General features: G+C 41.7%; 1 protein-coding gene across 2 annotated transcripts in view; it reads right to left on the reverse strand.

Annotated features, from left to right (window-relative positions):
• Positions 1-1,000: 1,000 nt before the first annotated feature.
• Positions 1,001-15,823, reverse strand: part of LOC131971059 (helicase ARIP4-like) — a 110,530-nt gene continuing 95,707 nt past the window's right edge. For both annotated transcript variants that reach the window (XM_059332336.1, XM_059332337.1), the window contains 18 exons: positions 15,370-15,590; positions 14,881-15,063; positions 14,173-14,306; positions 12,248-12,444; positions 11,947-12,150; positions 11,652-11,790; positions 11,291-11,468; positions 10,302-10,520; positions 9,519-9,637; positions 9,230-9,354; positions 8,371-8,470; positions 8,064-8,269; positions 7,186-7,361; positions 5,667-5,863; positions 5,353-5,552; positions 5,133-5,222; positions 4,822-4,914; positions 1,001-4,202 (listed from right to left, as the gene is read on the reverse strand). In XM_059332336.1, coding sequence (XP_059188319.1) covers positions 3,163-4,202; positions 4,822-4,914; positions 5,133-5,222; positions 5,353-5,552; positions 5,667-5,863; positions 7,186-7,361; positions 8,064-8,269; positions 8,371-8,470; positions 9,230-9,354; positions 9,519-9,637; positions 10,302-10,520; positions 11,291-11,468; positions 11,652-11,790; positions 11,947-12,150; positions 12,248-12,444; positions 14,173-14,306; positions 14,881-15,063; positions 15,370-15,590 — 3,821 coding nt within the window. In that variant the 3' untranslated portion in view covers positions 1,001-3,162. The remainder of the gene's footprint in view (positions 4,203-4,821; positions 4,915-5,132; positions 5,223-5,352; positions 5,553-5,666; positions 5,864-7,185; positions 7,362-8,063; positions 8,270-8,370; positions 8,471-9,229; positions 9,355-9,518; positions 9,638-10,301; positions 10,521-11,290; positions 11,469-11,651; positions 11,791-11,946; positions 12,151-12,247; positions 12,445-14,172; positions 14,307-14,880; positions 15,064-15,369; positions 15,591-15,823) is intronic.

Below are 15,823 nucleotides of genomic sequence, written 5' to 3' on the forward strand. Positions count from 1 at the left end.
AAGTAGTTAATCTATGTGTTTGGTTGTGTGTGTGTGTGTGTGTGTGTGTGTGTGTCTGTGAGGGAGAAACAAAGGGGGTGGGGGTGACACTACATATTCTATTATAATACTATCAGTGTAAATAAATTAGGAAAAGTATTATTTAGAACATGTTTCTTTTTATTTACAAACTTCAAAAAGCAAAAAAACCCCAAAAGGATCTAAAAGTAATCCAAGGTCATATACAATATCCATCGATAAACTACACAACAGGCTTTGACTAGAGCCAATCCTCAAAGACAGCAGCTTTAATCTTCTCCTCGGCTAAAATGGAATTCAGACAGTCGGCTCGGCTACTCCGACCCAATCGATTTGTATAAATAAATATGTAAATTCAAGTAGAAAGCTGTGAAACAAAAGAGCAGTCAAGACAGCGTGGCAAACGCTGAGCTGACAACCAAACAGTTCAACACTGAGGAAACTCGCTTGTTTGCCATCATAGGGATGACACAGATGGACATGTCTGATGATATGCTAATGAACCACAACAAATAGGAAAGAAAAGCACTTGATATCAATATTTTCTTTCTTTTCATGAGTGGTTACTCTGCTTCAGTTTCTGACCCATTACTTGTGACTGAGCTTCATTTACACACACACAATGGCTCATAATATTAAATACTTAAGATTTGTGTCCTAATTGTGATCGAACTAGTCAACAGGATAGTCTGACGAATATTTGAGCTCATTTGGACGAGAAAAAGGTTTTAACAGAGCTCAGCATTACAGTTTTTATCCCTGATGTCTCTTTTTGGGGGTTTCCTCATAATCAACAGCTGATCAGAGTTATAACAAAATGGGATGTGATAATGAATTGACCGGTAGAATCAATTAAAGTTCACATGTGCTGGGTCAGATAGCAGATCGTCACAAAAAAATCCAATCAAATCACAAGAAACCAGCGTTTTTTTACTCCATCTGAAGTAACAAAAATAGTAATATGACCATAAAAATGTTACAGAAAAGCAACAAAAAAGGAAACCAAGAGAAAAAAAAATTGTACAAAAATAAAAATGAATAAATATGCACCATCATAAATAAATTAATTTGGTAAATTCAAACATTGTAAAAAGAAGAAAAACATAAGTAAACTAAACAATTTCAAGAACAAAATACATGGAAGAGTAAGAACAGGAAATGCTCAGTCTTTTTACTTGTCGACGCTTTGTTTTCAACAAAAAGAGCTGGTGGGTTTTAAAGCTCTTGTTGCAGCCGTTTTTGGAGGAGAAGATTTTTCCGCACAGGGACAGTGCAGACCATCAGTTTTTATGTGATCAGAGGGGAAACAGCAGAACGATGGTTTATGGTGAATCTAAAGGGAACTTGGTCACATGCTGAAGCTTTCCCAGCTTTCAACCGGTCTACAGACGCATACAGATTTGTGTCTCTTTTACAGTGCAGAACAGTGTACAGTGTTACCTGCAAGTCATCCAGAGAGATGGATATGTACTTCTCGACTGTGGCTGTGAGGATGCTGTAGTGAGAGCGTGTTGCTGCGGTGGATTTTTTTTCAATTCTGCTCTACATCGTTGACGACATTATTTGGTCTCTTAAGACAAAATCCTCTTCGACGGAGGTCTCTGATGTGCTTTGTGCATTTTTCTGTTTTTGGCAAAGCTACACCATCTCTCCGAGAAAAAAAGTTTGGTTTCACAGAATGAGATGAGACACAGACAGAGGGGGAATAAAAACAGCAAGAGCAAGAGGTGGAATCTATGTCGTCGTCGGAACGAGTTACCAAACAAAACTTGTTTTCTTCTTTTTTTTTTCACAATTTCACTTTTGTAACCCTTTGTAAGAACACAACACACAGATACGAAACACAGTTAACGACACAAGCGCAACCAAAACTGCAAGATTCATTTCTCCGGGGGTCGTACGAATACATATATAGGCTTGAGTGAGTGTTTTGCATCGCTTTTCGCTAGGCTACAGTAAGACTGTGGGCGAGATTCAGAGAGCCGCAGTGACCGCCTGTCTCTCTCTACCTCTCCTCTCTCACAGTTAACATTCAGAAAGATGGAGGCAAAAAGGCATTTTCTGTTGGTTGGTTGGTTCTCCGCTACGAGGAGGACACCTCACAACAACACAGTTTTTTTCTCATTGTCACCTGGCTGTTTTTTTTAGGCAATGATTTTTCTTTCAAAAGTAAAAGAGATTACATATATATAAAATGCACAAAAAAAGAGAAGAAAAATCAGATCTTCCCACGTCTGATGCCTAAATAAAAGGAGTCTTTTCAAAAAAAGGCCTGGTTTAAAGGCATTTGATTAAGCATACATTCTTTCATTAGAGTTTTAAGGTTTCAGTAATTGTCTTAAACCTCATCCTCAACAAGCCTCAACAAGCCTCAACAGCCTCTGCGATAATTCAAGGTGATCCCGCTTTTTCTTTTTCTTCAAGGACAGAAATGTACATTACCCCTGTCCTGGCAGTGAATTATTAAGTTCAATCAAAATGCTTTTTAAAAGTTCTGTTTGATCTTTTTTTTTTCCATTTGAAGAAATATTCAGTAGCAATATTCGAAAACTGACAAACAATACAATTTCATTTACTGATATTTAACAAATGTTACTACCAGCTACCTTAATTATCAAACCTCTTTTTTAAATAACCAACTCCAACCTACTGTCATCTTTTTAATTAGCTGGAAAAAAAAGCAAAAAGTCGACATTTAGCAAAGCTGCAACTAGAATCTCTAAAGTCAACACTACAACTAGTGGCCGTTTGTGGTCACTGCAGGCCCACACTCAGCAGTTTTAAGTCCAGTGATTAGTATTTCAATGCCAGTATTGGACAAAAACTTGGAAGCCCAAAGTCCTCTAATTTTCTTTTTCCCTCTGAAGCTTTTTTTCTTCTGACAGTCAGCATTAAGATTCGTCGCTCTGTGTCCAGCCTGTGTTCAATCCCCATTCCGACTGTTTCTCCAAGGCAATAGAGGCGCACAGAGGAAACACTTTAGCAGGGGCTCAGTTGTCATCTCGTCAATTGTCTCTCTTTTTTTTCCTCCCGACCTCGGGCACACGCCCGCTGAAGCCTGCCTCCTGGCAAAGAAGATGTCATCCTATTTTGATGATTTTTAAATTGAATCAAGCTCGCTCAAACGACCTCATCATTCACCTGTCACTCTCCCCTCACCTCAATTACATCATCGTCATCATCTGAGCTGCTGGCGCTGCTGACATTCCCGCCGTTCATCAGCACCGGGCCGTGGCGGCCGTCGGACCTCGCCGAAGGGGAGAAAGAGGAAGGAGAAGATGAGGAGGAGCTGGAGGCGGCGGTGGGAGGGTACTGGGAGAGGAAACTGGCTCCAGCTGGACCAGGAGTGGCGGCCGTACCTGGCAGCCCGCCAGGGAGCATCGACCCCGTGTAGAGGCTCGCCAGAGACTGACTGTAAGAGAGTGGGAAGCCTGGTGGGAGCATCCCGGCCATGCCCACCATGCTGGGGCTCAGCATGAACGGCGGCAGGGCTCCTGGAACTGAGCTGTCAGCTTTCACTGATGCAGGAGATGAGGAGGAAGATGAGACGGCAGCTGCAGTAGTGGTGGTCGAGCTGGAGGAGGAAGAGGAGGTGGGGACTGCACTGGCTCCGCCAAAGCCGAACATATCTGGGTATATGTAACCAGGGTCCCCCAGTTGAGTGTGAGCGGGCTGGAAGTAAGGCGAGCCTGCCCCCATGAAGAGCGGGTGCCCCAGTGAGCCACCCAGCATGGCGGGGTTGAGCCCCAGAGGAGGGAGGCCGTAGCCCCCGGTGAAGGGGAAGCCTTGTGTGGCCAGAGGGGCGGTGGAGTGTTTGCCTACAGATGGCTGCTTACTGGGCCGCTCCTCCAGGGACGGGGTGGAGGCTTTGCGCTTGGAGCCTGTTCTCAGGTCTTGGGCTGCAGTGGCGTCCATATTGGGCTGGACAGAGGCATCATGGTGGCTCATATTTCCCACTTTGGTGGGAGGCAGGTTGTTCATGATGCTCTCTGCTGCCCGCTCAGGTTGAGCTCCGGAGCCCGCCGTGCTGTCACCTGTGTAGCGCTGCAGCTCACTGATGATCTCCGGGCTGTCAGGTGACACAGGGCGGGGCACAGGCTTGGAGGGTCCCTGCTGCTTCCTGTCAGGTGACAGGCAACCATTACTGCCGTTGGTCGACACTTCCTCTGGTAGAGCCTGGGAGTCTGAGAAGAAGAAAAAAAGGTTAGATACTATGGTCTGATGGGGAAATAATTAAACCTTTTAAATGGGCTGTGTTTGCCGAAATAATATCATAATGTCAATAATATTTTTTTGAGGCCTTGTGTGCTCTAAAGGGGACATACTTTCAACATACATTTATCTGGAGTGCCTACGAGCCCACAAACTGTAAAATAAGAAAATCTTGTCAGTTTTTAGTGGACTGCCTGAATCAGAAAACCTAGGATTCAACTTCAGCTTGTTTGAGCACATGGGAGTTATATACTGTATATATATTGGATTGAAAGTCTTCTCCCAGAAAGCTTCAGTAGTATAAAGAGTGACAAAGTACATGCAAGGTAGAGATTGTGGTGGATAAATGGGTCAAACATAGGACTTTCACCCAGGAGTAGTCTGGGGTTTGTATCCCATGATGTACTGGACGTGATTTATTTTTTCTTTTCTTCAGTTTTTTCTCACAGTTTTTCAGGGTGAATAGAGTTTTTGCACATTCACGTATGTAAACATGTTTTAGTAGAAACCCAAAATACAAGTATGAACATGTAAATGAGCACAATATGTCCTCTTTAAGTGGAAGTCAGTTGTGGTAATTGATCATCCTACCTTTGGGTGGAGCTGTAGTACTCTCCTCTGCACTCTTTGCTTTAGCTGCTCTGATCGCAAAGATTCGACCATCAGACGACCTGATGTAAGTCCCTAAAACAGACAAAGGTTAAAGAAATGATCAGTGCACAGGGCTTCATTTAGTGACCTTAAATGCATTTTTGATGCGATGCTTTTGCAGCATTGTGATTGCATACAGGGCTACAACTGACTATTTTCTCCTTTAATTGATCCATTGTTTCGTATGAACAAACTTTTAATGATGGATTCATTATAGTGCAAATGTTTTCAAGAGTAAAGAGTTATTGTACCTTTGGTGCCCCTGATGATGTGGATGCTCTCTCCAGCATTGATCCTGGCCTGGACATCGGTCGAGCTGTTGGTGCCTGGTATCACTATGTCTGAAAAAAGGCAGAGAAAGACAAATTTACCAAGAGTACACAGAAAAATCTGTTATTTTTTAGCTCATATCATGATGAGTAGACAAGTCTTGGGTGGGGGGGAGCACCCAATAACAGGTAGTTTGCGTACCAGTGGTGGTGACGATCCTCTGCACAAACACCCCGGCTTTTTGCAGGCAGTTGACAGGAAAACCTCCGAGGCTGGATCCTGATGACTCGTTGTCTGCGGCGGAACCTGCAGACGCCTGTCGGGGCATCATGGGAACTGGAGTTGACTGGACAGGCCGTACACTGGCCACCGGCTTCTCTTCAGTACGAGGAGGTGGTCGCCTGAGCAGAGAGTACATTTTTCATTAGTTCATGATTTGTGTTCATGATTTGCTTCAGTTCTCTATTCAAGCTTTTTAGGAAATGTAGTTTTTGCTGCTGCTGTGAGTCACTGACCAGTTTCTCTGACTGAAGGCGGGGATGTTGGTGAGGCTCTGGTCACTGGCGGGGTAGTAGTGAGCGTAGGAAGGGCGGGTATACGGCACAGACGCCCTCTTCTCATCTTCATAACCTTTCTTCGCCGCTTTCTTCTCAGCCTTGCTCAGCCTCAGCTCCCTGCGGTCGATCAGCAGGGACTCGTGGGGGAATGGTTGCTGGAAGGGAGAATGGAAAAAAGATGTGATATCTGCATTCCCCCCCATGAAAATCTCAGTGAAAACAATAACTTATAGCATAGAATTGGCTGCAAAAAAACACATGAAGGTGCCAAATGAAATATTATTTTCCTCACAAAGTAAGCTTAAAATCTTGTAAACTCAGTGTCTGGAAAACATCCACTGAGAATCCAGCTGGATTAATTATGAGGCAATTCACCACCTCTCAATCTGCAGAGCCCCTTGAACTATTTAAAACTCTATTATAAACATAAAAACAAAGTAGAGGTGGGGAAAAAATTGATACAGCATAGTATGGCGATATTTAGCGTGGCTATATTATATCGATTCATGGCCGCCAAGTATCGATATTTAGCGTTCAGGCTGTAGCGGATTCACTTTTAGGAATATACTGGCAATACTGGTATAAATATGAAACTAGAAGATCTTAGGAATCTATAGGCACCATGTCAGGATATCGTGTCGGGAAGTTGTCGAAATAACGATGCAAATTTAGGCTTTTTTTCCCCTATGTTTCATGGTGATTTTCAAAGCAGTCATGTGACCTCTGACATCATGCTATCTCAATGAAAATAGGCTCTCTGTGTTCACACAAGTCTCCTCTTTACACACCCTCAGAACTGAGAATTTTCTCTTATTTGACAAAACAATTGTTGATTTAATTCAATTTTGTGGACACAAAATGCAGTTAAACAGTTAAATTGCAAAATATATCGCAACATGCTTAAAATCGCAATTACAGTCATGGAAAAAAATATTAGACCACCCTTGTTTTCCACTTGTTGTTCATTTTAATGCCTGGTACAACTAAAGGTACTTGTTACTTGTAGGTATGTGTTTGGACAAATATAATGATAACAACAAAAATAGCGCATATGAGTTTAATTTAAGACCTGATATCTAGCCATTTTCCATGGTTTTCTTGACAATCATTTTGGTTGTTATCAAGAAAACCATGGGAAATGGCTAGATATCAGCTCTTAAATTAAACTCATATGCGCTATTTTTGTTGTTATCATTTGTCCAAACAAATGTACCTTTAGTTGTACCAGACGTTACAATGAACATTAAATTGAAGGAAAAAGATGGTCTAATAATTTTTTCCATGACTGTATATTGTATTGTGACACAAGTGTCAGGATAAAATCGTATCGTGGGGTCTCTTCTGATTTACTTCTAAAACAAAAGGGTAACTGTAGCAGCTTGGTTTAGTTCTCACATCAAATCTATTCAACAAATAGATTAAATGGATAATTCACATTGGACAGTTGTTTGTTCCTCAGTCTCCTCTCTTTATCTACCTTAGTGATCTGGTGAGGATAGAGGTGCAGAGCCTTCCTGAGGACGCTCTCCAAGCTATCGTGGGGCTGCAGCCGCACCTGGGAGGGGGCTGGCTCCTCCTCCACAAAGTGAAGAAGAGACTCCACTTCCCTCCTGGTGAAGGTCAGCACAGGGTTCAGGTCATCCACCACCCGGTCTGATGGAGGCAAGGAGAGAGAAGAAGGGTTCAGAGGAGGATAAAGTAAAATGATGGAGGGAAAAAGGGAGCAAATTGAAAGGGATGATTTCCTACTGCTCTCTAAAAGCACAGGCAGCCTCAATGTGTCTGTCTCGCCAGTCAAAACTTAAAGCACACACTTGAGACCGTTTACTCTGTCAGACAAGAGCCTCTTGACAGAAGAAGTCTAGTTTCAACACAAAGCTGATTATTTTGCTTGGGGGGTGTCTGTCTGCAAAAGAACCGGGTCTGGGAAGTCTGATTACTGACAGATGTTAAGAGTTGTCAGCTCCAGGCAGCGATATTCACCATAGAAATGGATTTAATTGATTCTGTTTTATATGTTTTCATTCTGATCTGTTCTTTTCTTCTTTCTCCAGATTTTCTTCTTCCTCCCCTTCTTTTATTTTTGTGTTTGTTTGTGTTATGTGATTGCGCTGGTATTTCCGCTAACGTCAAATAATAAAAAAGAACACATGCACATTGCAAAAATGCACCATAAAGAAATAACTGCAATGTGATAATGCTTTGATTTGTTTCCTATCTCTGGATAGAATAGCTTCCCAACTCTACCACTCTATTTTCACGATGAACAGGAAATGAAAAGCACCTGTACGCTGGATTGATTCTCTCCTGCAGAACATTCAAACAAACACTCACAAGTACAATTTTTCGACTCACCTGACATGCCCTGTTTGGAGATCTGGCGGTCATAGATCTTCTTTTCCAGCGTGAAGTCACACACCAGGCGGTAAATGTGACACGGCTTCCTCTGACCGTAGCGGTAGACGCGGCACACGGCCTGGGCGTCGTGGCACGGGTTCCAGGAGGCGTCGAACACCACCACACGGTTCGCTCCAATAAGATTTACGCCCAGACAACCAGCCCTGAGGGGTCAGATTATTGTTAGAGGTCATTGTTGGATAACATCCTGACCTTTCACATCCAATTTCTTCCATTAATATTGTTGTTATTATTTTATTTTTACCTGGTTGACAGCAAGAAGACCCACGCTGAGGTGTTGGATGGGTCATTGAACTGGTTTATCAGTCTCTCTCTCTCTGACGCCGTTGTGCTTCCATCCAGTCCTTAAAGACATCAACCAATGGAGAGTTAGAACAGACTTGACTCTTAGAGCTAAGATTTTGTCCCTGGGATAACTTCTACCAGTCCTGGTTAGGTGTCTGTTTGAATATGAGACTAATATTCAAATTCTAGGATTATATTGGTTACTTTCCCTGTTTAAAATGGCCAACTTTTAGACCCACTTTTGGTCAGTTTTCAGGTTTTTAACCCTGCAAAGTCTAGGCTAACCCTTCAACAAGTCCTGGGCTAAAGTTGGTTTACATTTTCGGGACCCCAGAGTGAAAAGTCCCCATACATTCCCATATATCCTTGTGGATTTGATATGTCCTCTTACTGTATGCAGCCCAAAACAACAAATGTGTACCATAAGACCAAAAGTGCCAAATAACATAACATTTATGCAAAATAAAACAACCTCAATTCAATTTTACTTGGTTTTAAAATAACTCTGTGGATGCAGCTCGTATTTTACAAGACAACTATTTAAGCACACAAACTCCAATAGTAATAAAAGCTGTGATTTGCTTTCTGTGCCTGTGGAGAATCATAAACCAAAGTCTGACTATGGTTATCACGAATCACCAGCAGATGGCAGCAATCACTGTAAGTCAATGAAGAGTGATACCACTGCACGACCAATTAACTGTAGTCAGAAATTTCATATACCACTAGTTAAGCATGGTGATAGAGTCAATAAACTGCATCAAATATGCCAAAAGTGAACAATGTACATCTTTAAAACATAGTTTCTGATCACTTACTGTAGTAGTTGAGGTTGCGGACCCAGTTCTGGTTGGGTCTGTCTCTGCTGGACGTGTTTGGCGATGGAGGCACTGGTCTCTTCGCCAGAAATTCCTCAATCACTGTCAGTGTGGACAGACTCTGACTGCAGGAGGCAGACATAGGGCAAAATTAGGTATTCAGAAGCCTTATCAATGTAAATGTCATGCAAAGTAGGAATAAACCAAATCAAAAAATAAACGCTGAGCAATATGTCTAGCAACAGTTAGTTTTTGTCTTAAATCCCGTTGCAGCAGTCTGATCTTGTACCTGAAGACGAGGATTTTGTCTCCCTTCCTGACACTCTCCTCGATCAGATGGAACAGCAGCACCATTTTTGCAGAGTTCTCCAGAATGCCGGGCTTGTAATCGTACATGATGTCCTTGGCCTGGTCACGTGAAGAAATGGACAGTAAGCATGTACTCTAATATTAAATATCACATTTATAGTCATTCTTAAACTGGAATAGATGCTAAATCAGCTGTGATCTTTTTTTAAGTGCTTATTTCTCACTATTCAATGCAACAACAAAAAAAGACTCTCATGATGTCTTAAGGAAGCATAGCATGCATTACTGAGAAGTGTCACAATTTATTCAGCTGTATCACTGGCAACACTCAAGTCCTCAATGATAGTTTTCAGTGTTTTTAATTACACAAAGCTGCCAGCAATTCACGCCAAAAAGTGTAAAAAGGATTAGGAACAAAATTAGGGCCCCATGCGGCCCTAAAAGAAAAGATTTGTGTTAAAATTTCACAGACTTCAGTGGTTAGAAGTGATGTGGTGTGATTTATGTTGAAGGGTCCAGCAGCTTTCTTTATGATGGATCATTGTGGATTAATGGATAGTTGATCATTTTTATTTCTCTTCATTACACTGTGGGTGGCAGCACTGAACCAACAGCAGCATCTCAGTAAGGGGGAACATAATGTTCTGTTCATGTCCAAACTGAGAATTAGGTTGAAAGCACTGGTGGTGGTCTTAAATAAATGCAGTGTATTGTTCAAGAGAGGGAAAACATTGTTTCAGTTACCAAAGGTGTCTGAACGTACCCATTCGTAAGTGATGACCTGGTTGGCTTTCTCCTGCAGCTGGTTGAGACTCAGCCCACCGATGGGGTTCGGGTTCTCCAGGGACTTGGACTTTTGATTGGGTGCCGTCGGACAACGGGCGGGACCTGTGGAGGTGATGTCATCGAGGTCCAAGTCCTGGTCGCTGGCCAGGTTCTCCTTCTGTAAGGCTTCGTACAGCACGTCTGGATGGTTCCAAATCTGAAAAATAACAGATCAGCAGTGTGAAAACACTCTCAAGGTGGCAATCACTGGATTTGCCAAGTATGATAAATATACAGGAATTTTTCTCAGTGCAAAAACATGTTGACTTAGATGGTAATTTGCGTAACAGGGTATAAATGATGGCAGGAATTCATAAAGGGCATTTTTTAATGTTTATCTTGTAATTTCAAATAAAATTACTTTCAATAATTGTTTTTTTTAATTTTAAAAAGGCATTTATAAAACTTTCAGGGTTCCGACAACTTTTCCAATGTCCAATTCAAGCACTTTTCAAACATTTTCAAGGTGCACTTTCAATCTTACCCAGCAAGTGTATGATTATTTTGTTATTGTATTATTGTTATTTTGTCTTTTTGTTGTTATGTCTATGTGACTTGAGGCAGCAAACTGAATTGCCCTGCAGGGACAAATTGAATTGAATTGAATTTTTTCCTTTTCATCACATGAAATGAGATATTATTGTGCTATAAACAACCAAAATTATGTTTTGTGACAACATTCTACAGAATGGTAACAAAATAAGCTTTAAGCACTTTATACAAAACGCAAGCACTTTTCAAACCTTGAAAAAAAACCCAACACATTAAAATAGTTTTAACGATAGGAACCCATAGGAACCCTGATTTTGAAAAAAAAATAGTTTGTCCAACTTTTGAATAAATCTACCATAGAGGTAATTGAGGTTCTTCTCTATCTAGGCAGCGCTACAGTCTTGCCCTCCTCCTCCTCCTCCTCCTCCTCCTCACCTTGCAGCAGACGCAGAAAGCCTTCAGCGGGTTGAGGCTGAGCCAGCCGGTGTTTCCTGCCTCTCTGAAACGGTTCATGAACTCTGTGTAGAGTGCCCTTTGCAGGGGAGACAGGCGCACCAGGATCACATGCTCCTCTTTAGAGGGCAGCTGATCCTTCAGGACGTCATGACCTCGCCTGGAATAAAGACAAGTCAATATTTGAAAGATATTATTAAAAATGAAGAATAGGTGGGAAATGTCAGGTCTAAGAGAGCCAAAAGGTCAGCGGAGCCTTTTGTATTCTCTATTAAATCTCCAAGGGAGGTCAAGTGCTGTTTTGTGGGCAGTAGTTGTGGGTTAATAGAAGCAGCTGTCTCACCTCTGAACGAAGCCCTCCAACAGGCTGTGCAGGACGTGGCTCCTGTACCTCATCAGCTGCACGTCCTGAGGCGTGCTGTCCACACACTGCCCGTTGAGAATGGGGCGCTCAAACATGTTACTGAACTCCTGCCGCGTACCTGAAATACATATAGAATTTAAAGAGCTGCAGTGAAGAAGATTAACAGGAAAAAGACCATCAATTTAGTCTTTTGATGACCAACGTCTGCATGCTGATATCAGGGAGTGATGAGTAAAAACATCCCCTGAAATAAAACACTGATCCAGCTCCATACCTAGGAAGTCTGGTCGGACAAAGTCGACCATGCACCAGTACTCGATCAGGTTGTTTTGGAGCGGATAGCCCGTCAGGACCACGCGGCGTCGGGTACGGATGTTCTTCAGAGCCTGCGACGTGCTAGCGTGGCAGTTCTTGATGCGATGACCCTCGTCACAGATCACAACGTCTGGACCAGGACGGGCCAGGGCTCTCTCAATACCTGGAGGAGGACAACAGGCAAAAATATCTTCATTAATATTCTATACTGGTACTTTGAAAAGCCACATATTCTACACATATTTCCACATCTCTCCCACCTTTGAGTAGTTCCTGCTGCCTGTCCTCTTCGTCCAGGTCGATGACGACAGGTCCCGATGTTTTCTTGCTCTTCTTCTTCCTCCCAGATACGAAGCTCTTCTTCAGCGACAGGAGGCGGTACATCTCGTAGCCCATCAGCAGGACCCCTCCATCCCGTGCCCAGTCCTCCACCACCTTGGCCCTGGTCGTTGTGTTCCTGTTAATGAAAGAAAAGGCAACTGAAGTTCCTGCTGGCGCTTCCTAAAACACACCTCAACTTCTTCCTCTCGCAGGGAGGTTTTTACTTTTTCTTTTGTTTGTTTTGAATATCCGATAACAACCATTTGCATAGAATAAACACCAGCCTCTTCCTCTCTGTGGTTCCCCAAAAAAACACAGTAAAGGTACCTATATATCTGAATGTATAACAATATAATAAACCAATCCAGTGGCACACATTGTAAAATCCAATGTAATGTAATAATGTGAATTTTATGCACCTTTAAGTGGAACCACATTAATTAAATATGTAAATTATTTGAATAAAAGCAAAGCGGATAATGAGAGAGAGAGAAAAAAAGCTCAGCAGATTATCTTGTATTAAACAGTGAAAACAAGAATGAATGGTATTGTAAAAATCTGTCAGAAATTACCAATTTAATACAAATAAATAATCATTTCAGAGTGGTGCTTAAACAGCAGGAACAAATGCTTGTTAATTTTTAATGCCACTAAGATATTTTTGAACTGCGACAGAATGAGGTTACTGTGTCACTGTCAGACACAGCTGTATCACAAAATTGTACACTCATGCTGCAGCATTCCTTCTTTCCTCTCTAATCCCAAAACACACAGCGCACGAGCGAGAGTCAGAAAATCTTTCTGGCAGAGGCAGCTGTCGAGAGAAAGAGGATAAGGAAGGAAGTGAGGAGGAGCCAGATGGGGATGAAGTGCAGAGGCAGGTCAGAGCAGAAATTCAGTGTTGGCTTTTTTTTTTTCGAGAGAGATAAGGAAAGTCCCTTTACTGCTTTGCATGAATGGAACTGTGTGAATCCTCCTGAGATGGCATTTAAATTAACCAATGACCCTGCAGTATGTGTCTGAGGAAGAGATTTAAAAAGCTGCATTTAGAGTATCTCATTCTGACTTCACTTGTGAGAAATCAATATTTTTTTACTATGATGCCATAATAGATCTTTCTCTTTAGTTGACTTCAGTTTTCTGAAACAAAGCAGGTGGGTGAAAGGACCAAAGGACCCAGGCTTTACACAAAAAGAGCTACAAACACTAGGGATGGGCTTTTGGAAGAAACCTGCCAACTCCATTATCTATAACGTTAACGATCAATTAATCGCTTAATCGATGCATGCATACATGGGCAAAATAAAAAGATATAGATACAGTACTATGCAGAAGCCTGATTTGATAATGGACGCTTTTATTTTGAAAGGACGAAAAGAGACTTTCTATCGGTCGTAAAACTAACTAAGAAGTTCAATGTTTTAGCCCGCGAAGAGGCATGAGGTTAGTTATCACATTGTTCTTGCATATTGAAATGTGTTTTGTGTTTAAATAAGTTTTGGATTAAATTAAACCTAGTAATTCATGCTAACAAGGTTTGATACAGTAAGCTAGTTTTGCTCAAATTATACTCTTGTATTTCTGTGAATTTTATAATTGTTATTGCAGCTTTCAGTTTGCAAACTGTAGCTTTATCCAACTTCATTCTCAGCTCATTGGCTTATTCACGTACAGCCGCAGAACTGAACGCTCGGCCGTGTTTCAGTTCAGTGATACTGATACAGAGTCATAGATTAAATAAATTTAAAAAAATACACAGGTCGATTCAAAATTCCATGTGATCGACCAAATTTTTAACGACCATTAATCGATCATCGATTAATTATTCCCATCCCTAATAAATGCTCTTGTTCTTGTTACTCACTTGTGTTCATCGTTGAGGATGTGAACCTTAAAGGCACGGGCCGTCACCAGTCCCGGGTCAGTGTCTGGAGGTAACGCCTCCGGGGGCGGGACCCACATGTTGAACTCTGACAGCCAGTTCTGCAGCGTGTTCACCTGGGAAAAAAGGTACGGAAATATACTGTCACTCTTCACTGGCCCTCATTGTTTTGTAGTCTCCATGTTTATTCTGTTCATATCTAAAATAAATAATAAATAATAATAATATAAAATGATCCACTACCAGTTAATTGAGAGAATATTCTACTTTTCGATGTGGAAATTTGATACATTTTTAGAACTAAAAACACCACAACATGTCACAAATGCTATAAAATTCATTGTTTGTGTCTGTTTTTGATCATAAAAGTTTAACATTTAAATACTTTGTAAGCTACTTGCCAAGTAAGTGATTTAATGACATAATTTTGCGATGGGCATTTTGTCTCTTTCTGACAATCTATAGGCTACAAAGTTGATCAGAAATAATTGATAAATGAATCAATAATGACAATAAATTAAATGTATTACCGTATATTTAGTATTTTGTAAGTATATTGTGCCCAATATATTCATATTTGTTTATTTAATAAATATTCTTATACAGTGGTTGTGTGTCTACATCTGGTCATTTTTGGATCTAATCCTTTCCATTTCCTTGTGTTCCAACATGAAATCAACAGGTGCTTACAGGTACGATGGCGAGCACGGTGTGAGCCTTGGTGTGTCTGAACAGGACGTCGATGAAGGAAATGACCTGGAGTGTTTTGCCCAGGCCCATGCTGTGAGCGAGGATGCAGCCGAACCCGCTGCTGCTGCCGAACCGCTCCACCGACTCCACCAGATTGTCGTACAGGAAACGGATGCCACCGATCTGAGGAGGAAAGAGATGAAGAGTTGAGTGGTGGGCAAAGAGGAATAAGACAGTTTGAGCCATGGTGATAAGAAAGAAGAGTGAGGTGGTGGAGAAATAAATTATAACATAGGAGGAAAAGGAAGAAAAGGTCAGAAGTGAAAAAGCAAAGATGATGGCTCATTAAAACTGCACTCAGCATGCTGCCCCTTACACATAAAAGGTCAAGAAATCTAAAAAAAAAAAAATCACAAGGAAAAAGTGATTGGTCGAGACAGGAACAGAAAGGAGAAGAAGAAGAAGCTTTGAATGCAGCAGTCATAATACCTGGTGGGGTTTGACTGCTCGTGCCAGCTGAGACGACAGGAAAATGTCCTTCTCTTTAGCCGGATGGTTCAAGTTGACCAGCACCCTGCCCCGGGTGTCCGGTTGGTTCAAAGAGTCGTTGACGTGCGCGCCGCTCGGCTCGCTCTCCTCTTCTTTAGTGGTGGATTTGCTGCTGACGTGGACGACGGTGTCGTCCTCGCTCGAGCTCAGATTGATCACATCTGCAGGGAAGGGAAGAGATGAGGCTTCCAAAAATTACACTCAACTGTCTACGTCTAATTTCAGAAGAAGCATTGTGATCTGTTTTAAAAAGGATATATATGTAATTATTTCCACATGAACTTAAAGGAAATGATAGAGAAATATTGCATATAAAGAATTCTAATCAGTGGTCTCTATTCAGCAGAGGGTTTTTTTCTCACTTTATTACTGGCTTTATTAACATTCTCTTATT

Source organism: Centropristis striata, chromosome 5, assembly GCF_030273125.1.
Source record: "Centropristis striata isolate RG_2023a ecotype Rhode Island chromosome 5, C.striata_1.0, whole genome shotgun sequence".
NCBI classification, from domain to species: Eukaryota; Metazoa; Chordata; class Actinopteri; order Perciformes; family Serranidae; genus Centropristis; species Centropristis striata.